The 15172-nt window shown below is 38.1% G+C and overlaps 1 protein-coding gene across 8 annotated transcripts in view; it reads left to right on the forward strand.

The window, feature by feature from the left end:
* PTPN4 (protein tyrosine phosphatase non-receptor type 4) overlaps positions 1-15172 on the forward strand; it is a 236161-nt gene that overhangs the window by 190471 nt on the left and 30518 nt on the right. For 7 of the 8 annotated variants that reach the window (XM_073305038.2, XM_073305037.2, XM_078854775.1 and 4 more), the window contains 5 exons: positions 2350-2440; positions 2539-2600; positions 3517-3663; positions 8398-8526; positions 9781-9929. In XM_073305038.2, the coding sequence (XP_073161139.1) occupies positions 2350-2440; positions 2539-2600; positions 3517-3663; positions 8398-8526; positions 9781-9929 (578 nt within the window). Of the gene's footprint in view, positions 1-2349; positions 2441-2538; positions 2601-3516; positions 3664-8397; positions 8527-9780; positions 9930-10600; positions 10636-15172 lie in introns of all 8 variants that reach the window. The other variant, XM_073305041.2, reaches the window with a different exon arrangement.

Genomic DNA, 15172 nt, shown 5'->3' on the forward strand with positions numbered 1-15172 from the left:
TCTATGGCAAAATTCCCATTTCTTTTAATGAAAACAGGATCAGACCCTAAAGTATGTGGGTTTGATTTATGGACTGTGTTTAAATTGGATTGGAATCTCTTTAGGACAGGTTTATGCTCAATAAATTATATAGAGCAATTTTCATAGCTGTTGACATTTTTTTACTACTTGGTATATATAGTAATTCGCTGGAAGCTTGAAATCTGTTTCCTTGCCAAACTCTTTCCTCCGTCATATGTTTATATAGTGATTAGTTTTCATGGGGTTGCTCATTTGGCTATCATGTAGATTACTTGTTTTTTTTAAAAAAAGCATTCATATTGTACTAAATGATACAAAAAATGCATGCATTTGGCAAACAGTTTTAAAAAGGAAAATCATATTTTTGGTTTACCAATCTTGTGTTCCTTTAAACTGAAAATTAAGACTAAAGCAATGCCTTTTTAAGCTTATTGAATTAAAACAAAGATTGCTGAAAATTGGCTGACTTGGGTCACTCATTTTATGTAGAACTATTAAAACTAATGCTTTGAGGAAATAATTTTCTGTTTCAGATCATATTTATGTTTTGCATGATGTACAGTAATGATTTGATCTTTTCTTTTAATTTCATGCAGGAACTTAAATAAAATAGCTTTTGATGCCATTGCGATCATATCCAAGCTCATTTTTCAGCTCTTTTTCTTCTTGTTCAGTCATAATTTGAGGCATGATTAAACTTCTACTCTTGTTCTACTGAGGCTAAACTTTCCGCTGGAGTAAATGAGTGTCACTCCATTGACTTTGGAGGAATTGTACCTGCCTAACCTCAACAGTGAATGAGGGCATGGTACAGTGAAATAATAAATTATATTTAATTATACTAATGGATGGATGAATGTGGTTCATGGAATTGAGTGTTAGCAGAGTATTAGATATAAATAAACTATTGTTCAAAAATAACTCTACAGGAGTAAATAGACTACAGATGCTCCCAGACTTACACAATCATTCCATTCCGGAAGGCCTTGTGTAACTCGAGTTTTGCGTAAGTCAGAAACGTATACCCGACCATTATGCAAAAAAAAACCCACAAAACTCCTATTTCTTGCTTACGGAGCTTTTTCCATAAGTGTGGATTTGTGTAAGTCGTGTCTTGCGTAACCCGGGAAGCGTCTGTATATGTGAAGCATTAAAGTGATGTGGAGGAAAAAACTCCTTAATATTTTAAAGTAATGATCATTATAGTGTAAGCAGTCATAAAATAGATGGCCTTGCAATCCATTTTTGTTTTAGTTATATCCGAGATGTGACATTGGAAATGAGGAATATGGCCAAGTAAGGATTAAAAAGCAGGAGCCAAAATGAACTGTTAAAAGAAAAATCCTGTTTCCATGTTTATGTTTGGATTGAAATACATTAGCTAAAGAGAAATACAGAACATATGTCTTCCAAAGTTTCTCTTATAATGATTTGTGCTTTGATGCAAACTAAATAAAATAGAAATTAATAAACATAAATACATAAAAAGAAAAATTAAGAAAAAAGAATAGAAGTAGCGTTATGCATACTTCATGAATACAAGCAGTTATGTCACATTGCCTAGCTTAAATTGTAAAATCATCAGGGCAGGGACTGTTTGTTCTCCCTATAATGTGCCATCCAAACTTAGGATGAGATATACACTTGTTCTTAATAATCCAAATGGAATTTGTATTAACGTGTTTTTCATTTTACCCTGAGTCTTCAGGAGGTATCTGTTGTTATCTGTGTAATATCCCATGCAGTGTGGGACTCTTCGCTATATTTCTTTGAACTGAGAAGTGTGCTGGTTCAGTTAGGGGCAGCAACTCCTGGCCTCTCCACATAACTGCCTACGTACCAGAATGCAGCAGAACTCCTGCAGAGGGAATGCTTGCACACACCCCCCATTTACTGGGAGCCTGAGATTCATTGAAGCACTGTGTAGGAGGAGGATGGTGGCAGACTCGGGGTGTAGCAGTAGCACAGCCAGTAAGGTCTACTCACAGTACGTATCTGCTAGCCCAAAACACTGTGCTAAGATGCAGTGGACTGTCTCTGCTATTCCCACAGTCCCCAGTAGTACTGGCCATTGTCCAGACGCATGCCTGCTACAATAGCTTACGAATCAGTTTCCCAGCCTGTGCCTTTTGAGCGAATTTAGTGAGCACATAGTCCAGCTGCTCGAATGATCTTGTAAAAAAAACAAAATGAATGTTGAATTGTGCTTGTGAATAGAAAATGTTTTCATGTTCGTTTTATATGCTTTTAAAAGGTCTGTAGTAAATGTAAAGCTAACGAGTCCTATGTTGTGCCTGTTACTATCTGACCAGCTTTATTCTCTTTTAGCAACTGTATAGGAAGAAGCCTGGAATGACAATGTCTTGTGCCAAATTACCTCAAAACATTTCCAAAAATAGATATAGAGACATTTCGCCTTGTAAGTGTGTGTGTATGTGTGTGTATGTTTTTAAGTTAAAATACTGTATTTAATTGTACTTGGTAGAGAAATAACACGTTCTTGAAATATTTTTTCAGATGATGCTACACGGGTCATTTTGAAGAGTAATGATGACTACATCAATGCAAATTATATAAATGTGAGTTGAATTCTATGTCATTCATACTGTAAGTACATTGTGGCAGCATTCTGAAGAACAGTTGATTTATAAATTGCCACTGCAGCTTTTCAGCAGAAAATGTAAAAATAAGATAATTCACTCTTTTTGAAGATGTTTCTCAAATCTAACATGGACTGGAGTAGATGGGAAGTATTTTCATCAGTTGGCTTAAACGTTAGTAGGTTTGTTTATCTAAAAGACAGTGGTTGATAATTTCCTACTAACTCTCAGTCAAATTGAGAGATTTTATGTGCAGCAACAAGAGCCTGAATTTTATTTCAGATGGGGTCATTGTTGGAAGAAAGTAGCCATCTAGAGTTAAAACTAGCACCAAGTAACCCAATGCACATTGTTGTAGCAGTGTTCAAGACTAATATTAGCAGAATTCAGCCTGGTAGGTCTGTCTCTTCTAGCCAGTAATAACAAAGTACAGCTAACTTTTCACTTCAGGAATACAAAGGAAAGATATTTGATTCCAGGATTAGTATTTAAATGATCAAATCTTGTAAACAGTAGATGTAATGTGCATAAGTCTACCCAAATTATTTTGACACTGAACTGTCACGTTTTTTCATATGCCTTCATTGTGACCTGTGGTCTTGACAGCTCAGGTATTTGGCAACTAAAGTCTGTCAGTTAATTAAATGAAAAATATTTGGGTTTCTTAACGGTTTTAAATGAGGTGATTTTTTTCTCAGTCTTGACAGGTCTCTCTTGTTTTGTGTGCTCTTTTATCTGTGGTCTAGCGGTAAACAGTTGAATAGTATTGATATTATTGATTCATTCTTCTTCATTTAAATTATCTAGCAAAGTCTAAATTTGTGGTGCATAAATTAAAGTTGCCAAGAGAGTAATGTTGTTTAACTAAAATAATTATTAATTTGTTTTCTTTTAGATGGAAATCTCTTCTTCCAGCATAATAAACCAGTACATTGCTTGTCAGGGTCCATTACCAAACACTTGTCCTGATTTTTGGCAGATGACATGGGAACAAGGTTCATCTATGGTTGTAATGTTGACCACTCAAGTTGAAAGGGGCAGAGTAAGTCAAAGTTCTAACTTGAAATCTAATCACATATTATTTTTAAAATCCCTTTTTGAATCTGCCATAAACAACTAGGGTAGAACAGGGCTATCTTGAATTTCTTTTTTATGGCAGTGTTCACAGGCATTGCTACAGTTAAGGGTCTCCTGTGTTTCAGTTTTAAACCCTTTATTTCAAGATTATGCAACTAGTCTTAACATATAGTGTAGTATTGAAACATGTATACGTCTTGATTCTCATATTTCATAAATGAATTTTTAAAGACTTAATCTGACTGGTTTTACAGTGAAGTAGTAAACAAAGTTTACCTGCTTGGAGTGTGTTCTTTTTTTCTGAGCTCTGTCAACTCAAAGTCATCGTTTTTTCTAGATTAAAGTTTCTGGACAGGGATGATTTAATCCTGTAAGGAGGCCTAGACCAGTGTTGTATTGTTTGCTTTGCTATGTCATAAATTTTGCTTTGCGATGTCACAACAATCGCTAATTATACTATGACAGGTTTCAGAGTAACAGCCGTGTTAGTCTGTATTCGCAAAAAGAAAAGGAGTACTTGTGGCACCTTAGAGACTAACCAATTTATTAGAGCATAAGCTTTCGTGAGCTACAGCTCACTTCCTCAGATGCATATCGTGGAAACTGCAGCAGGCTTTATATATACACAGAGAATATGAAACAATACCTCCTCCCACCCCACTGTCCTGCTGGTAATAGCTTATCTAAAGTGATCATCAGGTGGGCCATTTCCAGCACAAATCCAGGTTTTCTCACCCTCCACCCCCCCACACAAATTCACTCTCCTGCTGGTGATAGCCCATCCAAAGTGACAACTCTTTACACAATGTGCATGACAATCAAGTTGGGCTATTTCCTGCACAAATCCAGGTTTTCTCACATCCCCCCCACCCCCATACACACACAAACTCACTCTCCTGCTGGTAATAGCTCATCCAAACTGACCACTCTTCAAGTTTAAATCCAAGTTAAACCAGAACATCTGGGGGGCAGGGGGGGAGGAAAAAACAAGAGCAGGACAGTGGGGTGGGAGGAGGTATTGTTTCATATTCTCTGTGTATATATAAAGCCTGCTGCAGTTTCCACGATATGCATCTGAGGAAGTGAGCTGTAGCTCACGAAAGCTTATGCTCTAATAAATTGGTTAGTCTCTAAGGTGCCACAAGTACTCCTTTTCTAATTATACTATGGAGCTCTTTGGAGAATTGGATCCAGATCCATGGATCAGCCTTAAATCCACCATTATCCATTTATCTTTGAAAAGTCATGGAAGATGGGAGAGATTCCAGAAGCCTCGAAAAGGCCAAATATAGTGCAAATCTATAAAAAGGGAAATAAGGACAACCCGAGGAATTACAGACCAGTCTGCTTACCTTCTGCACCCGAAAAGATAATGGAGCAAATAATTAAGCAATCAATTTGCAAACATCTAGAAGATGATAAGGTGATAAGTAACAGTCAGAATGGATTTGTCAAAAACAAATCATGTGAAACCAACCTGGTAGCTTTCTTTGACAGGGTAACAAGCCTTGTGGCTGGGTGGAAGCAGCAGATGTGGTATATCTTGACTTTAGTAAAGCTTTTGATATGTCTCACATGACCTTCTCATAAACAAACTAGGGAAATGCAACCTAGATGGTGCTACTATAAGGTGTGTGCATAACTGGTTGGAAAACCATTCCCAGAGAGGAGTTATCAGTGGTTCACAATCAAGCTGGAAGGGCATAATGAATGGGGTCCTGCAGGGATCAGTTCTGGGTCCGGTTCTGTTCAGTATCTTCATCAATGGTTTAGGTAATGGCATAGAGAGTACAATTATAAAATTTGCGGATGATACCAAGCTGTGAAGGGTAGCAAGTGCTTTGGAGGATAGGATAAAATTCAAAATCATCTGGACAAACTGGAGAAATGGTCTGAAGTAAATAGGGTGAAATTCAATAAAGACAAATGCAAAGTCCTCCATTTAGGAAGGAACAATCAGTTGCACACATACAAAATGGGAAATTACTGTCTCAGAAGGAGGACTGCAGAAAGAGTTCTGGGTGTCATAGTGAACCGCAAGCTAAATATGAGTCAACAGTGTAACACTGTTGCAAAAAAAGCAAACATCATTCTGGGATGTATTAGCAGGGGTGTTGGAAGCAAGACACAAGAATTAAATCTTCCCCTCTTCTCTGCACTGATTAGGCCTCAACTGGAGTACTGTGTCCAGTTTTGGGCACCACATTTCAGGAAAGATGTGGACAAATTGGAGAAAGTCCAGAGAAGATCAATAAAAACAATTAAAGGTCTAGAAAAAAATGACCTATGAGGGAAGATTGAAAAAATTGGGTTTGTTTAGTCAGGAAAAGAGAAGACTGAGAGGGGACATAAGTTTTCAAGTACATAAAAGGTTGTTACAAGGAGGCGGAAGAAGAATTGTTCTTCTTAATCTCTGAGGACAGGATAAGAAGTAATGCGTTTAAATTGCAGCAAGGGAGGTTTAGGTTGGACATTAGGAAAAACTTCCTAGCTGTCAAGGTGGTTAAGCACTGGAATAAATTGCCTGGGGAGACTGTGGAATCTCCATCATTGGAGATTTTTAAGAACAGGTTAGACAAACATCTGTCAAGGATGGTCTGTATAATACTTAGACCTGCCATGAGTGCAGGGGACTGGACTAGATGACCTCTCAAGGTCCCTTCCAGTTCTATAATTGTTTGATTCTATTACTTTCAAGCTGTACCTCCACGCAATGGAGTACTACCTCTGGGTATTTGCTTAATCAAATGAAAGATTATTAGTGTTAGCAAATTGACTGCTATACATGCAATCTTTTATTTAAAAAGATTTGTTTTTGACTAGTCAGTCCTGTTAGTGCTTACTCCCATTTTTATATATGCTTCTTTTAATACAAAATGATGTTACATGTTATTAGCTGCATATGTACAAATTATAAATAAGAAAGTAATTATAAGTAATTATGTATATGTTGCCATAATGGCATCACCTAATTTCACAAAGGAAAGTCAGCTACACCTGAAACTCTGGTTGATATTGTCTCCTTAGTAATTTTGCCCATTGTGTTGCCTCTGTCCACTGAAGTACCATTCAAATTTTAGCACATACCTGGTGTATTTCATAAAACAGCTGGTATATTATTTGTAACATTCAGTAACAGTTGGAGAACTTGAAACACATAAGTATAATTGGCTGATTGCAATATCCTGAAATTTCATCATAATTCTGAGTTTTATTTGGTGGGTTTTATAGTAGATGTCTATCATCCTGGCCAGCAAAACTGGTCTGTGCTGAGGATAGTCACATTAATTCAGACGTCAGTTCAGTTGTGTGTGTGCATTCTTCTTGTTAAAATAACCATGTATTTTCTGTGCTGTCAGACCTGTTAAATACCATAAAAATAATTTGAGGTGTGTTTTTTTTAAAATGTTTTAAAACTATTTTTCAGTGACTCAGTTTTACTATATGATGCGGTGTGCTCCCAAATGAACACAATTAGAGCAAATTTCAGTTCAAGTGCTCTTTTAATTTACTTAATTTTCTTTGCAGATCTAAGAACAGACACACAATAGCAGTTCTCTGAGGTTTTTTAATATTGATATTTATAGAATTCTTTGAGAGCTGCTAAATATTGAAATAAAAGGACTTTATTTGTCTTACCCATCGGCGGACTCCCTGCTCTAATGCTGATGATGGGGCTACTGAGGTCACTATCACACTGCATGCCAGAGTGTCTCAGGGGAGCAGGAAGTCTGCAGATATGGCTGCTCTTACAGACCCTGCCAGGTGGGTTAGAAAGATAAAAAATATGCATGAACTGAAATGACCTCTTTTTGTATTTGGGCATTTAAGCAGTTTGTCATAAAGTTGGTCTTCTTTAAAGTTCTCATTTAACCATAAAGACTTGGGTAAACCCAACACCTAATGCACCTTATTTTTGTCCCACCATGAAGCAATCTTAGTCATTGCTTACTGGACACTTCCTCCTATTCAAATTATAACAACATGTTTTCTTTTTCATGTAAATCTGCCTTAAGGAAGGATTATTTTAGGATTTTAGAAGTTAGGAGTGGCTCTAAGGAGGGACCTAACACTGTGGTGTCAAAAGGGAATATTTAGTGGATATTTAAAAAGAAGTAATCTCAAAAGTTAAAGTCATCACTATTCAATTACACTAAACTCAAGAGTTGGGGCCTGTGTGAAGGAAACGAAGTTGAGAAGAGAAGCAGGACTTCTACGTGATTTTACCTTACTTTATGTATGAAAATCAAGTAGTTAAGATCCCGCAGGCAGTGTAGTTATGTAATAATCACACAGCTAGATCAGAGGAAAAGTTTGGTACCTTCAAGGTTAATGGCAACTGCACATCCTGCAATGTTAAACCATATTTTGCCCTCAGGTATTCATATAGAACTTTCATGGAGTTACATGCATTTGCAGATCAAAATTTGATCCTTTGATTATGTCATATGAGCAAAAAAACAGTTAAAAATGATTAATTGTATTAATTTGCTCAGGACTAATATAAATTACACTAGTTTGAATTTTTTTTCCCAGTTATGCGGTTAATAGCTCATTTTCAATTATAAACCCCTACAGTATGTTCGGTAAGTAAGTCAGCAGTAATTACAAAATGTTCAGAAGGGAACTTTGCTGAATCTAGAAAGGAGGAAAAATAACGTTCTGTGACTCTAAAGACTGTCGTCTTTGAAAACCTTAGGTTAAGTGCCATCAGTACTGGCCAGAGCCTACAGGAAGCTCATCATATGGAAATTTCCAGATTACCTGCCATTCAGAGGAAGGAAATCCTGCTTATGTCTTCAGAGAGATGACACTGACTAACCTTGAGGTAAAACTATAATATAGTCATTCATCAAATTCTGTGGAATCCTCAAAGTAGAATTACCTAACTGCAGACATTCTTTCCAGTTTTATAGCACGTCCACATGTAGACTATCGAATATATCCAGTTAATTGATCATTTTAAAATCCCATAGAAAATGAGTCTCAATTTGAAAGATTTTATTTTGTGTGAATTATTTTCTTTGTTATGAGTACATACCTTTTGTTCACAAAAAAGTTTTAGTGGTACCTTTTCAGGGAATTGAACAGAGATTTAATCTTGTTCCCATTATGGGTACAGTGCAATACGTCAGTCATTTGGGATGAGTGTTAATTATCTAATTTGGTCCAAGATAATTCTAAAGCTAAGCCATGACAATAATTAAATAAGAAAGTATTAGAGATTTATTCTAATATATTCCCTCGATCTTTTCAAAACATCAGTAGACATTAGATTAGGATAGACATTAGAAATTTTTCATTGTTGCTGCCTAGAAACACATTTTGTCTCTCTGAAGACAGTTTTCAGTGAACATTTCTTAATAAGGTAACAAACAACATTGGGGAGGATAGTATTCCAAAAACAATGTCTTTAAGCTTCATATTTTTAAACGAAAGCCTGGGTTTCTGATATTTGGTGGCAAAATTTATGGGGTCAATTCTAAACTGTGGGAATATGCAGGCTCCATCTCAAAGAACTCTGGTTACAGGTAAGTATTCTTCATGTATTAACTTGAGAAAAAAGGATTTGCAGGTAGAACTAGATAAATTCATGGAGGATAGGTCCATCAATGGCTATTAGCCAGGATAGGCAGAGATGGTATCCCTAGCTTCTGTTTGCTGGAAATAGGCGATAGGGGATGGATCACTTGGTGATTACCTGTTCTGTTCGTTCCCTCCGGGGCACCAGGCATTGGCCACTGTCAAAAGACAGGATACTGGGCTAGATGGACCTTTGGTCTAACCCAATATGGCCATTTTTATGGTCTTATGTATTGCTAATGATATGTGAGGCAGAAAAAGCATAGCTAGAAAAAAATCTTTTAAAATGCAAAGAATGCAAATCTTTTCATTTTAGTGCCTTTTATTATTGTTTATAAGGAAAAATAGGATTCTAAAATATTTGTTGGCCAATAATTAATATTCATAAAGTGCTTTGAGATGCCCAAATGAGAGGTAATTATCGGAGTGTAGTTGATTATCACTGTTTTTTATGATGAAGTCTGAATTACATTTGAACAAATTTTGTATTCCTGATAAGAAAAATGAAACCCGTCAGCTCACCCAGATCCAGTATGTAGCATGGCCTGATCATGGGGTTCCTGATGATTCCAGTGACTTCCTGGATTTTGTGTGTCTTGTACGAAAAAAGAGGGCTGGCAGAGAAGAACCTGTTGTTGTTCATTGCAGGTATTTGTTTTTTCTAACTTTCCTAAATAGTCTAACTGAATGCCTCTTCTTGAGCGCTTTCTTCTCTATTTTATTTAGTCTTTTATTGTTCACCATTTCTGATTAAATTCAGTTATAAATTTCATTGCGTTCCTGTTAGAGGAAAGAGACAAGGGGATTTAAAATTTGAATCGAACAGTTACCCATAATTCTCCATACCTTTTGATATTAGCTTCACACTTGAGTGAGCAGTTTTCAGAATCAAATGCACTGTCATGTTACATATAGGTAAAATGCCTGTGAATAGTAATGATCATGGTAATCCTAGAGGGAGAAGAAACCACTTCCCATTTAGGAAACTGCTATACATACAGTGCCTGTGAACTGCAAAATTCAAAAAGAACTAGATAAATCTTATATCCATAAGGGCAAGATAGCTCTCTCTCTAGCATATGCAGTAGTGACATAAATCACTTTTTCACTGAAGTCTGTCTTCTCTCCAGTACTGAATATTTGTGTATCCATTTTTATCAGATTCAAATATTTCTTAACATTTGAGTACTTTGGCATGAATGAAAACAACTGTATTCATGTTTTCTTTAATATTCTGTGTAAATCTGAAATACACCTTAATGTGCTGCTCTTATTCAATAGTTTTTAGTGACAGTTAACATTTCATCCTTCACATTTAGAATCCATTTAACACAGAATCTCCACAGAACTTAATGTAAGTACAAGACCGGAATACTACTTAATGCCAATATTTGTCTTCAAATCAACATGCACATCACCCACTGACTTCTTTGAGAGTTGCAGGCATGCATATGTGAATAGGCTTTGGCCCTTTCATCTTCAAAATGCTGTACAAACAGTAACCCTTACGATCTAACCTGTCCAGTAGTATACCCATTTTATAGATGGGGAAACTGAGACAGACACTAAAGGGACACCGTGAACTTAATATTTTTATCTACTATTTTTACAAGTCAGAGCTAAGATTATTATAACTGGAAGAGATTAGAGCAAAAATTGTTGTTTTTTCCAGTATGTTTACTTTGTGCATTTGATAGCCTCTTGTGTATTGTCAATTTCTCCTGGTTTTGTTTGGGTCTTTCACAAAGGAATGGGAGGGAAATACGTTTTCTTCTGCCCAAGGCAAAGCTTGGGCACTGTGGCAGTGCAGAATACCAACACCTCTTTTTCTCCAGAATCTTAACTTTAACATTTTTTTATTTTTATTTTTTTTAAGTATGTTTCTAGCTCATAGACTTTAAGGTCAGAAGGGACCATTATGATCATCTAGTCTGACCTCCTGCATAACGCAGGCCACAGAATCTCACCCACCCACTCCTGCAATAAACCTCTCACCTATGTCTGAGCTATTGAAGTCCTCAAATCATGGTTTAAAGACTTCAAGAGAATCCTCCAGCAAGTGACCCATGCCCCATGCTGCAGGGGAAGGCAAATAAAACCCCAGGGCCTCTGCCAATCTGCCCTGGAGGAAAATTCCTTCCCGACCCCAAATATGGCGATCAGCTGAACCCTGAGCATGTGGGCAAGACTCACCAGCCAGATACCCAGGAAAGAATTCTCTGTAGTAGCTCAGATCCCACCCCATCTAACATACCATTGCGCCTATTTACCACTAATAGTCAAAGATCAATTAATTGCCAAAATCATGTTATCCCATCATACCATCTCCTCCATAAATTTATCGAGCTTAATCTTGAAGCCAAATAGGTCTTTTGCCCTCACTGCTTCCCTTGGAAGGCTGTTCCAGAACTTCACTCCTCTGATGGTTAGAAACCTTCGTCTAGTTTCAAGCCTAAACTTCTTGATGGCCAGTTTATATCCATTTGTTCTTGTGTCCACATTGGTACTGAGCTTAAATAAAACAAGGCAAGTTCCTTGAGTCTCCTTTCATAAGACAGGTTTTCCATTCCTCAGATCATCCTAGTAGCCCTTCTCTCTACCTGTTCCAGTTTGAATTCATCCTTCTTAAACATGGGAGACCAGAACTGCAACCAGTATTCCAGATGAGGTCTCACCAGTGCCTTGTATAACGGTACTAACACCTCCTTATCTCTACTGGAAATACCTCACCTGATGCATCCCAAGACTGATGCATCCCAAGCTCTTTTCATGGCCAGATCACATTGGCGGCTCATAGTCATCCTGTGGTCAGCCAATACTCCAAGGTCCTTCTCCTCTGTTACTTCCAATTGATGCATCCCCGGCTTATAACTAAAATTCTTGTTATTAATCCCTAAATGCATGATCTTGCACTTTTCACTATTAAATTTCATCCTATTACTATTACTCCAGTTTACAAAGTCATCCAGATCTTCCTGTATGATATCACGGTCCTTCTCTGAATTGGCAATACCTCCCAGCTTTGTGTCATCCGCAAACTTTATTAGCACACTCCCACTTTTTTGCCAAGGTCAGTAATAAAAAGATTAAATAAGATTGGTCTCAAAACTGATCCCTGGTAACCTCCTTCCAGCCTGACAGTTCACCTTTCAGTGTGACGTGTTGTTGTCTCCCCTTTAACCAGTTCCTTATCCACCTTTCAATTTTCATATTGATCCCCATCTTTTCCAATTTAACTAATAATTTCGCATGTGGCACCATATCAAACACCTTACTGAAATCTAGGTAAACTAGATCCACTGCATTTCCTTTGTCTAAAAAATCTGTCACTTTCTCAAAGAAAGAGATCAGGTTGGTTTGGCACAATCTACCTTTTGTAAAACCATGTTGTATTTTGTCCCAATTACCATTGACCTCAATGTTCTTAACTACTTTCTCCTTCAAAATTTTTTCCAAGATCTTGCATACTATGGCTGTCAAACTAACAGGCCTGTAGTTACCCGGCTCACTTTGTTTTCCTTTCTTAAAAATAGGAACTATGTTAGCAATTCTCCAGTCATATGGTACAACCCCTGAGTTTACAGATTCATTAAAAATTCTTGCTAATGGGCTTGCAATTTCATGTGCCAGTTCCTTTAATATTCTTGGATGAAGATTATCTGGGGCCCCCAATTTAGTCCCATTAAGCTGTTCAAGTTTGGCTTCTACCTCGGATGTGGTAATATCTACCTCCATATCCTCATTCTCATTTGTCATCCTACCATTATCCCTAAGCTCCTCATTAAAGACTGAGGCAAAGTATTTGTTTAGGTTTTGGGCCATGCCTAGATTATCCTTAACCTGCACTCCATCCTCAGTGTTTAGTGGTCCCACCTCTTCTTTCCTTTTTTTTCCTTTTTACTTATATGGCTATAGAACCTTTTACTATTGGTTTTTATTCCCTTTGCAAGGTTCAACTCTACATGACTTTTAGCCTTTCTCACTTTATCTCTACAAGTTCTGACCTCGATAAGGTAGCTTTCCTTGCTGATCCCTCCCATCTTCCACTCCCTGTATGCTTTCTGCTTTTTCTTAATCACCTCTCTGAGATGCTTGCTCCTCCAGCTTGGTCTACAACTCCTGCCTATGAATTTTTGCCCTTTCTTGGGATTCAGGCTTCTGATAGCTTCTGCAACTTTGACTTGAAGTAATCCCAGCCCTCCTCTGTCTTTAGAGCCGTAAGTGCTTCAGTCCAATCCACTTCCCTAACCAATTTCCTTAATTTTTTAAAGTTAGCCCTTTTGAAATCAAAAACCCTCGTCGCAGATTTATTTTTGTTTATCCTTCCATTCAATTTGAACTGAATTAGCTCATGATCACTTGAGCCAAGGTTGTCCCCTACAACTATTTCTTCTATGAGGTCCTCACTACTCACTAAAACCAAATCTAATATGGCATCCCCTCTTGTTGGTTCAGCAACTACTTGATGAAGGAATCCATCAGCTATCACATCTAGGAAAATCTGAGCCCTATTATTATTACTAGCACTTGTCCTCCAGTCTATATCTGGGAAGTTAAAGTCTCCCATGATCACTCAGTTCCCATTAGTATTTACTTCATTAAAAACATTAAAGAGGTCTCTGTCCATATCCAAATTAGATCCCAGCAGTCTACAGCACACCCGAAGCACTATCCCGGGGAGGCTCTAGTAGCTTTCTTCCCCAGTGTGATTTTTGCCCAGATGGACTCTGTCTTATCCATTCCATCGCTTCTTATTACTTTACAGTCTACCTCATCATTGATAGACAATGCTACTCCACCACCTTTACCTTTATTTCTGTCTTTCCTAAACAGCACCTCCCCTTCAACACCTGTACTCCAGTCGCGATGACTATTCCACCATGTTTCTGTTCTCCCTATAATATCTGGTTTCACTTCCTGCACCAGTAGCTCTAGTTCCTCCATTTTGTTACCCAGGCTCCTCGCATTAGTGTACAAACATCTTAATTTTTGCTGTTTGGCCTCGCTCACATTCTGTACCCGATAAGGCACGGACATTCTACCGCCAGTATGACCTATTAGACTGGTATCCACACTGCCCTTCCTCCTTATGTCCATTCTCCAACCCACGGCTGTATTCTTTCTTTTTTCATTTTCTTCCCTCTCAGTGTTAAAATCTGGCATAGAGATTACCTGGACATCTCCCAACCATCTCCCCCAGATTCCTAGTTAAAGCTCTCTTAATCAGTTGTGCAAGCCTCCATCTTAGAAGTCTATTTTCCTCCCTACTCAGATGGAGCCCATCCTGAGAGAACGGTCCTCTGTCCATGAATGCCTCCCAGTGGCCATACATCCCAAAGCCCTCCTTATAGCACCACTGCCTGAGCCATCTGTTGATAGTCATGATCTTGTCACACCTTTGTTGCCCTTCTCTGGGAACAGGCAGAATCCCACTGAAGATCACCTGAGCCTCGATTTCCTTAAGCGTTTTCTCGAGCCTGGCATAGTCTCCCTTAATACGTTCCAGCGAGAATCTATCGGTATCATTTGTTCCCACGTGAAGGACGATCAGTGGATTCTTTCCTGCTCCCTTTAGGATCTTCTTCAACCTCAGGTCCACATCCTGTATCTTAGCACCCGGTAGACAGCACACCCTTCTGTTCTCTGGATCAGCTCTGGTTACAGGCCTGTCCATCCTTCTCAGTAAAGAGTCCCCAGTCATGTAGACCTGCCTTTTCCTGGTGACGGTGCAATTCTCCAGTCTATCCCCTGTTCCCTCTGGCTGCAAGTCCTTTCCATTCCTATTCTCCCTTGTAATCCTCTTCAACCCGCCCTGTATCCTCCTGGGGCTCATATTTGGTGTTGTCTCCATTGACTCTTCCCCTTTTCCTATAGGACTCGCCGCTCTTCTC

This window comes from Lepidochelys kempii, chromosome 11, assembly GCF_965140285.1.
Source record: "Lepidochelys kempii isolate rLepKem1 chromosome 11, rLepKem1.hap1, whole genome shotgun sequence".
NCBI lineage: Eukaryota > Metazoa > Chordata > Testudines > Cheloniidae > Lepidochelys > Lepidochelys kempii.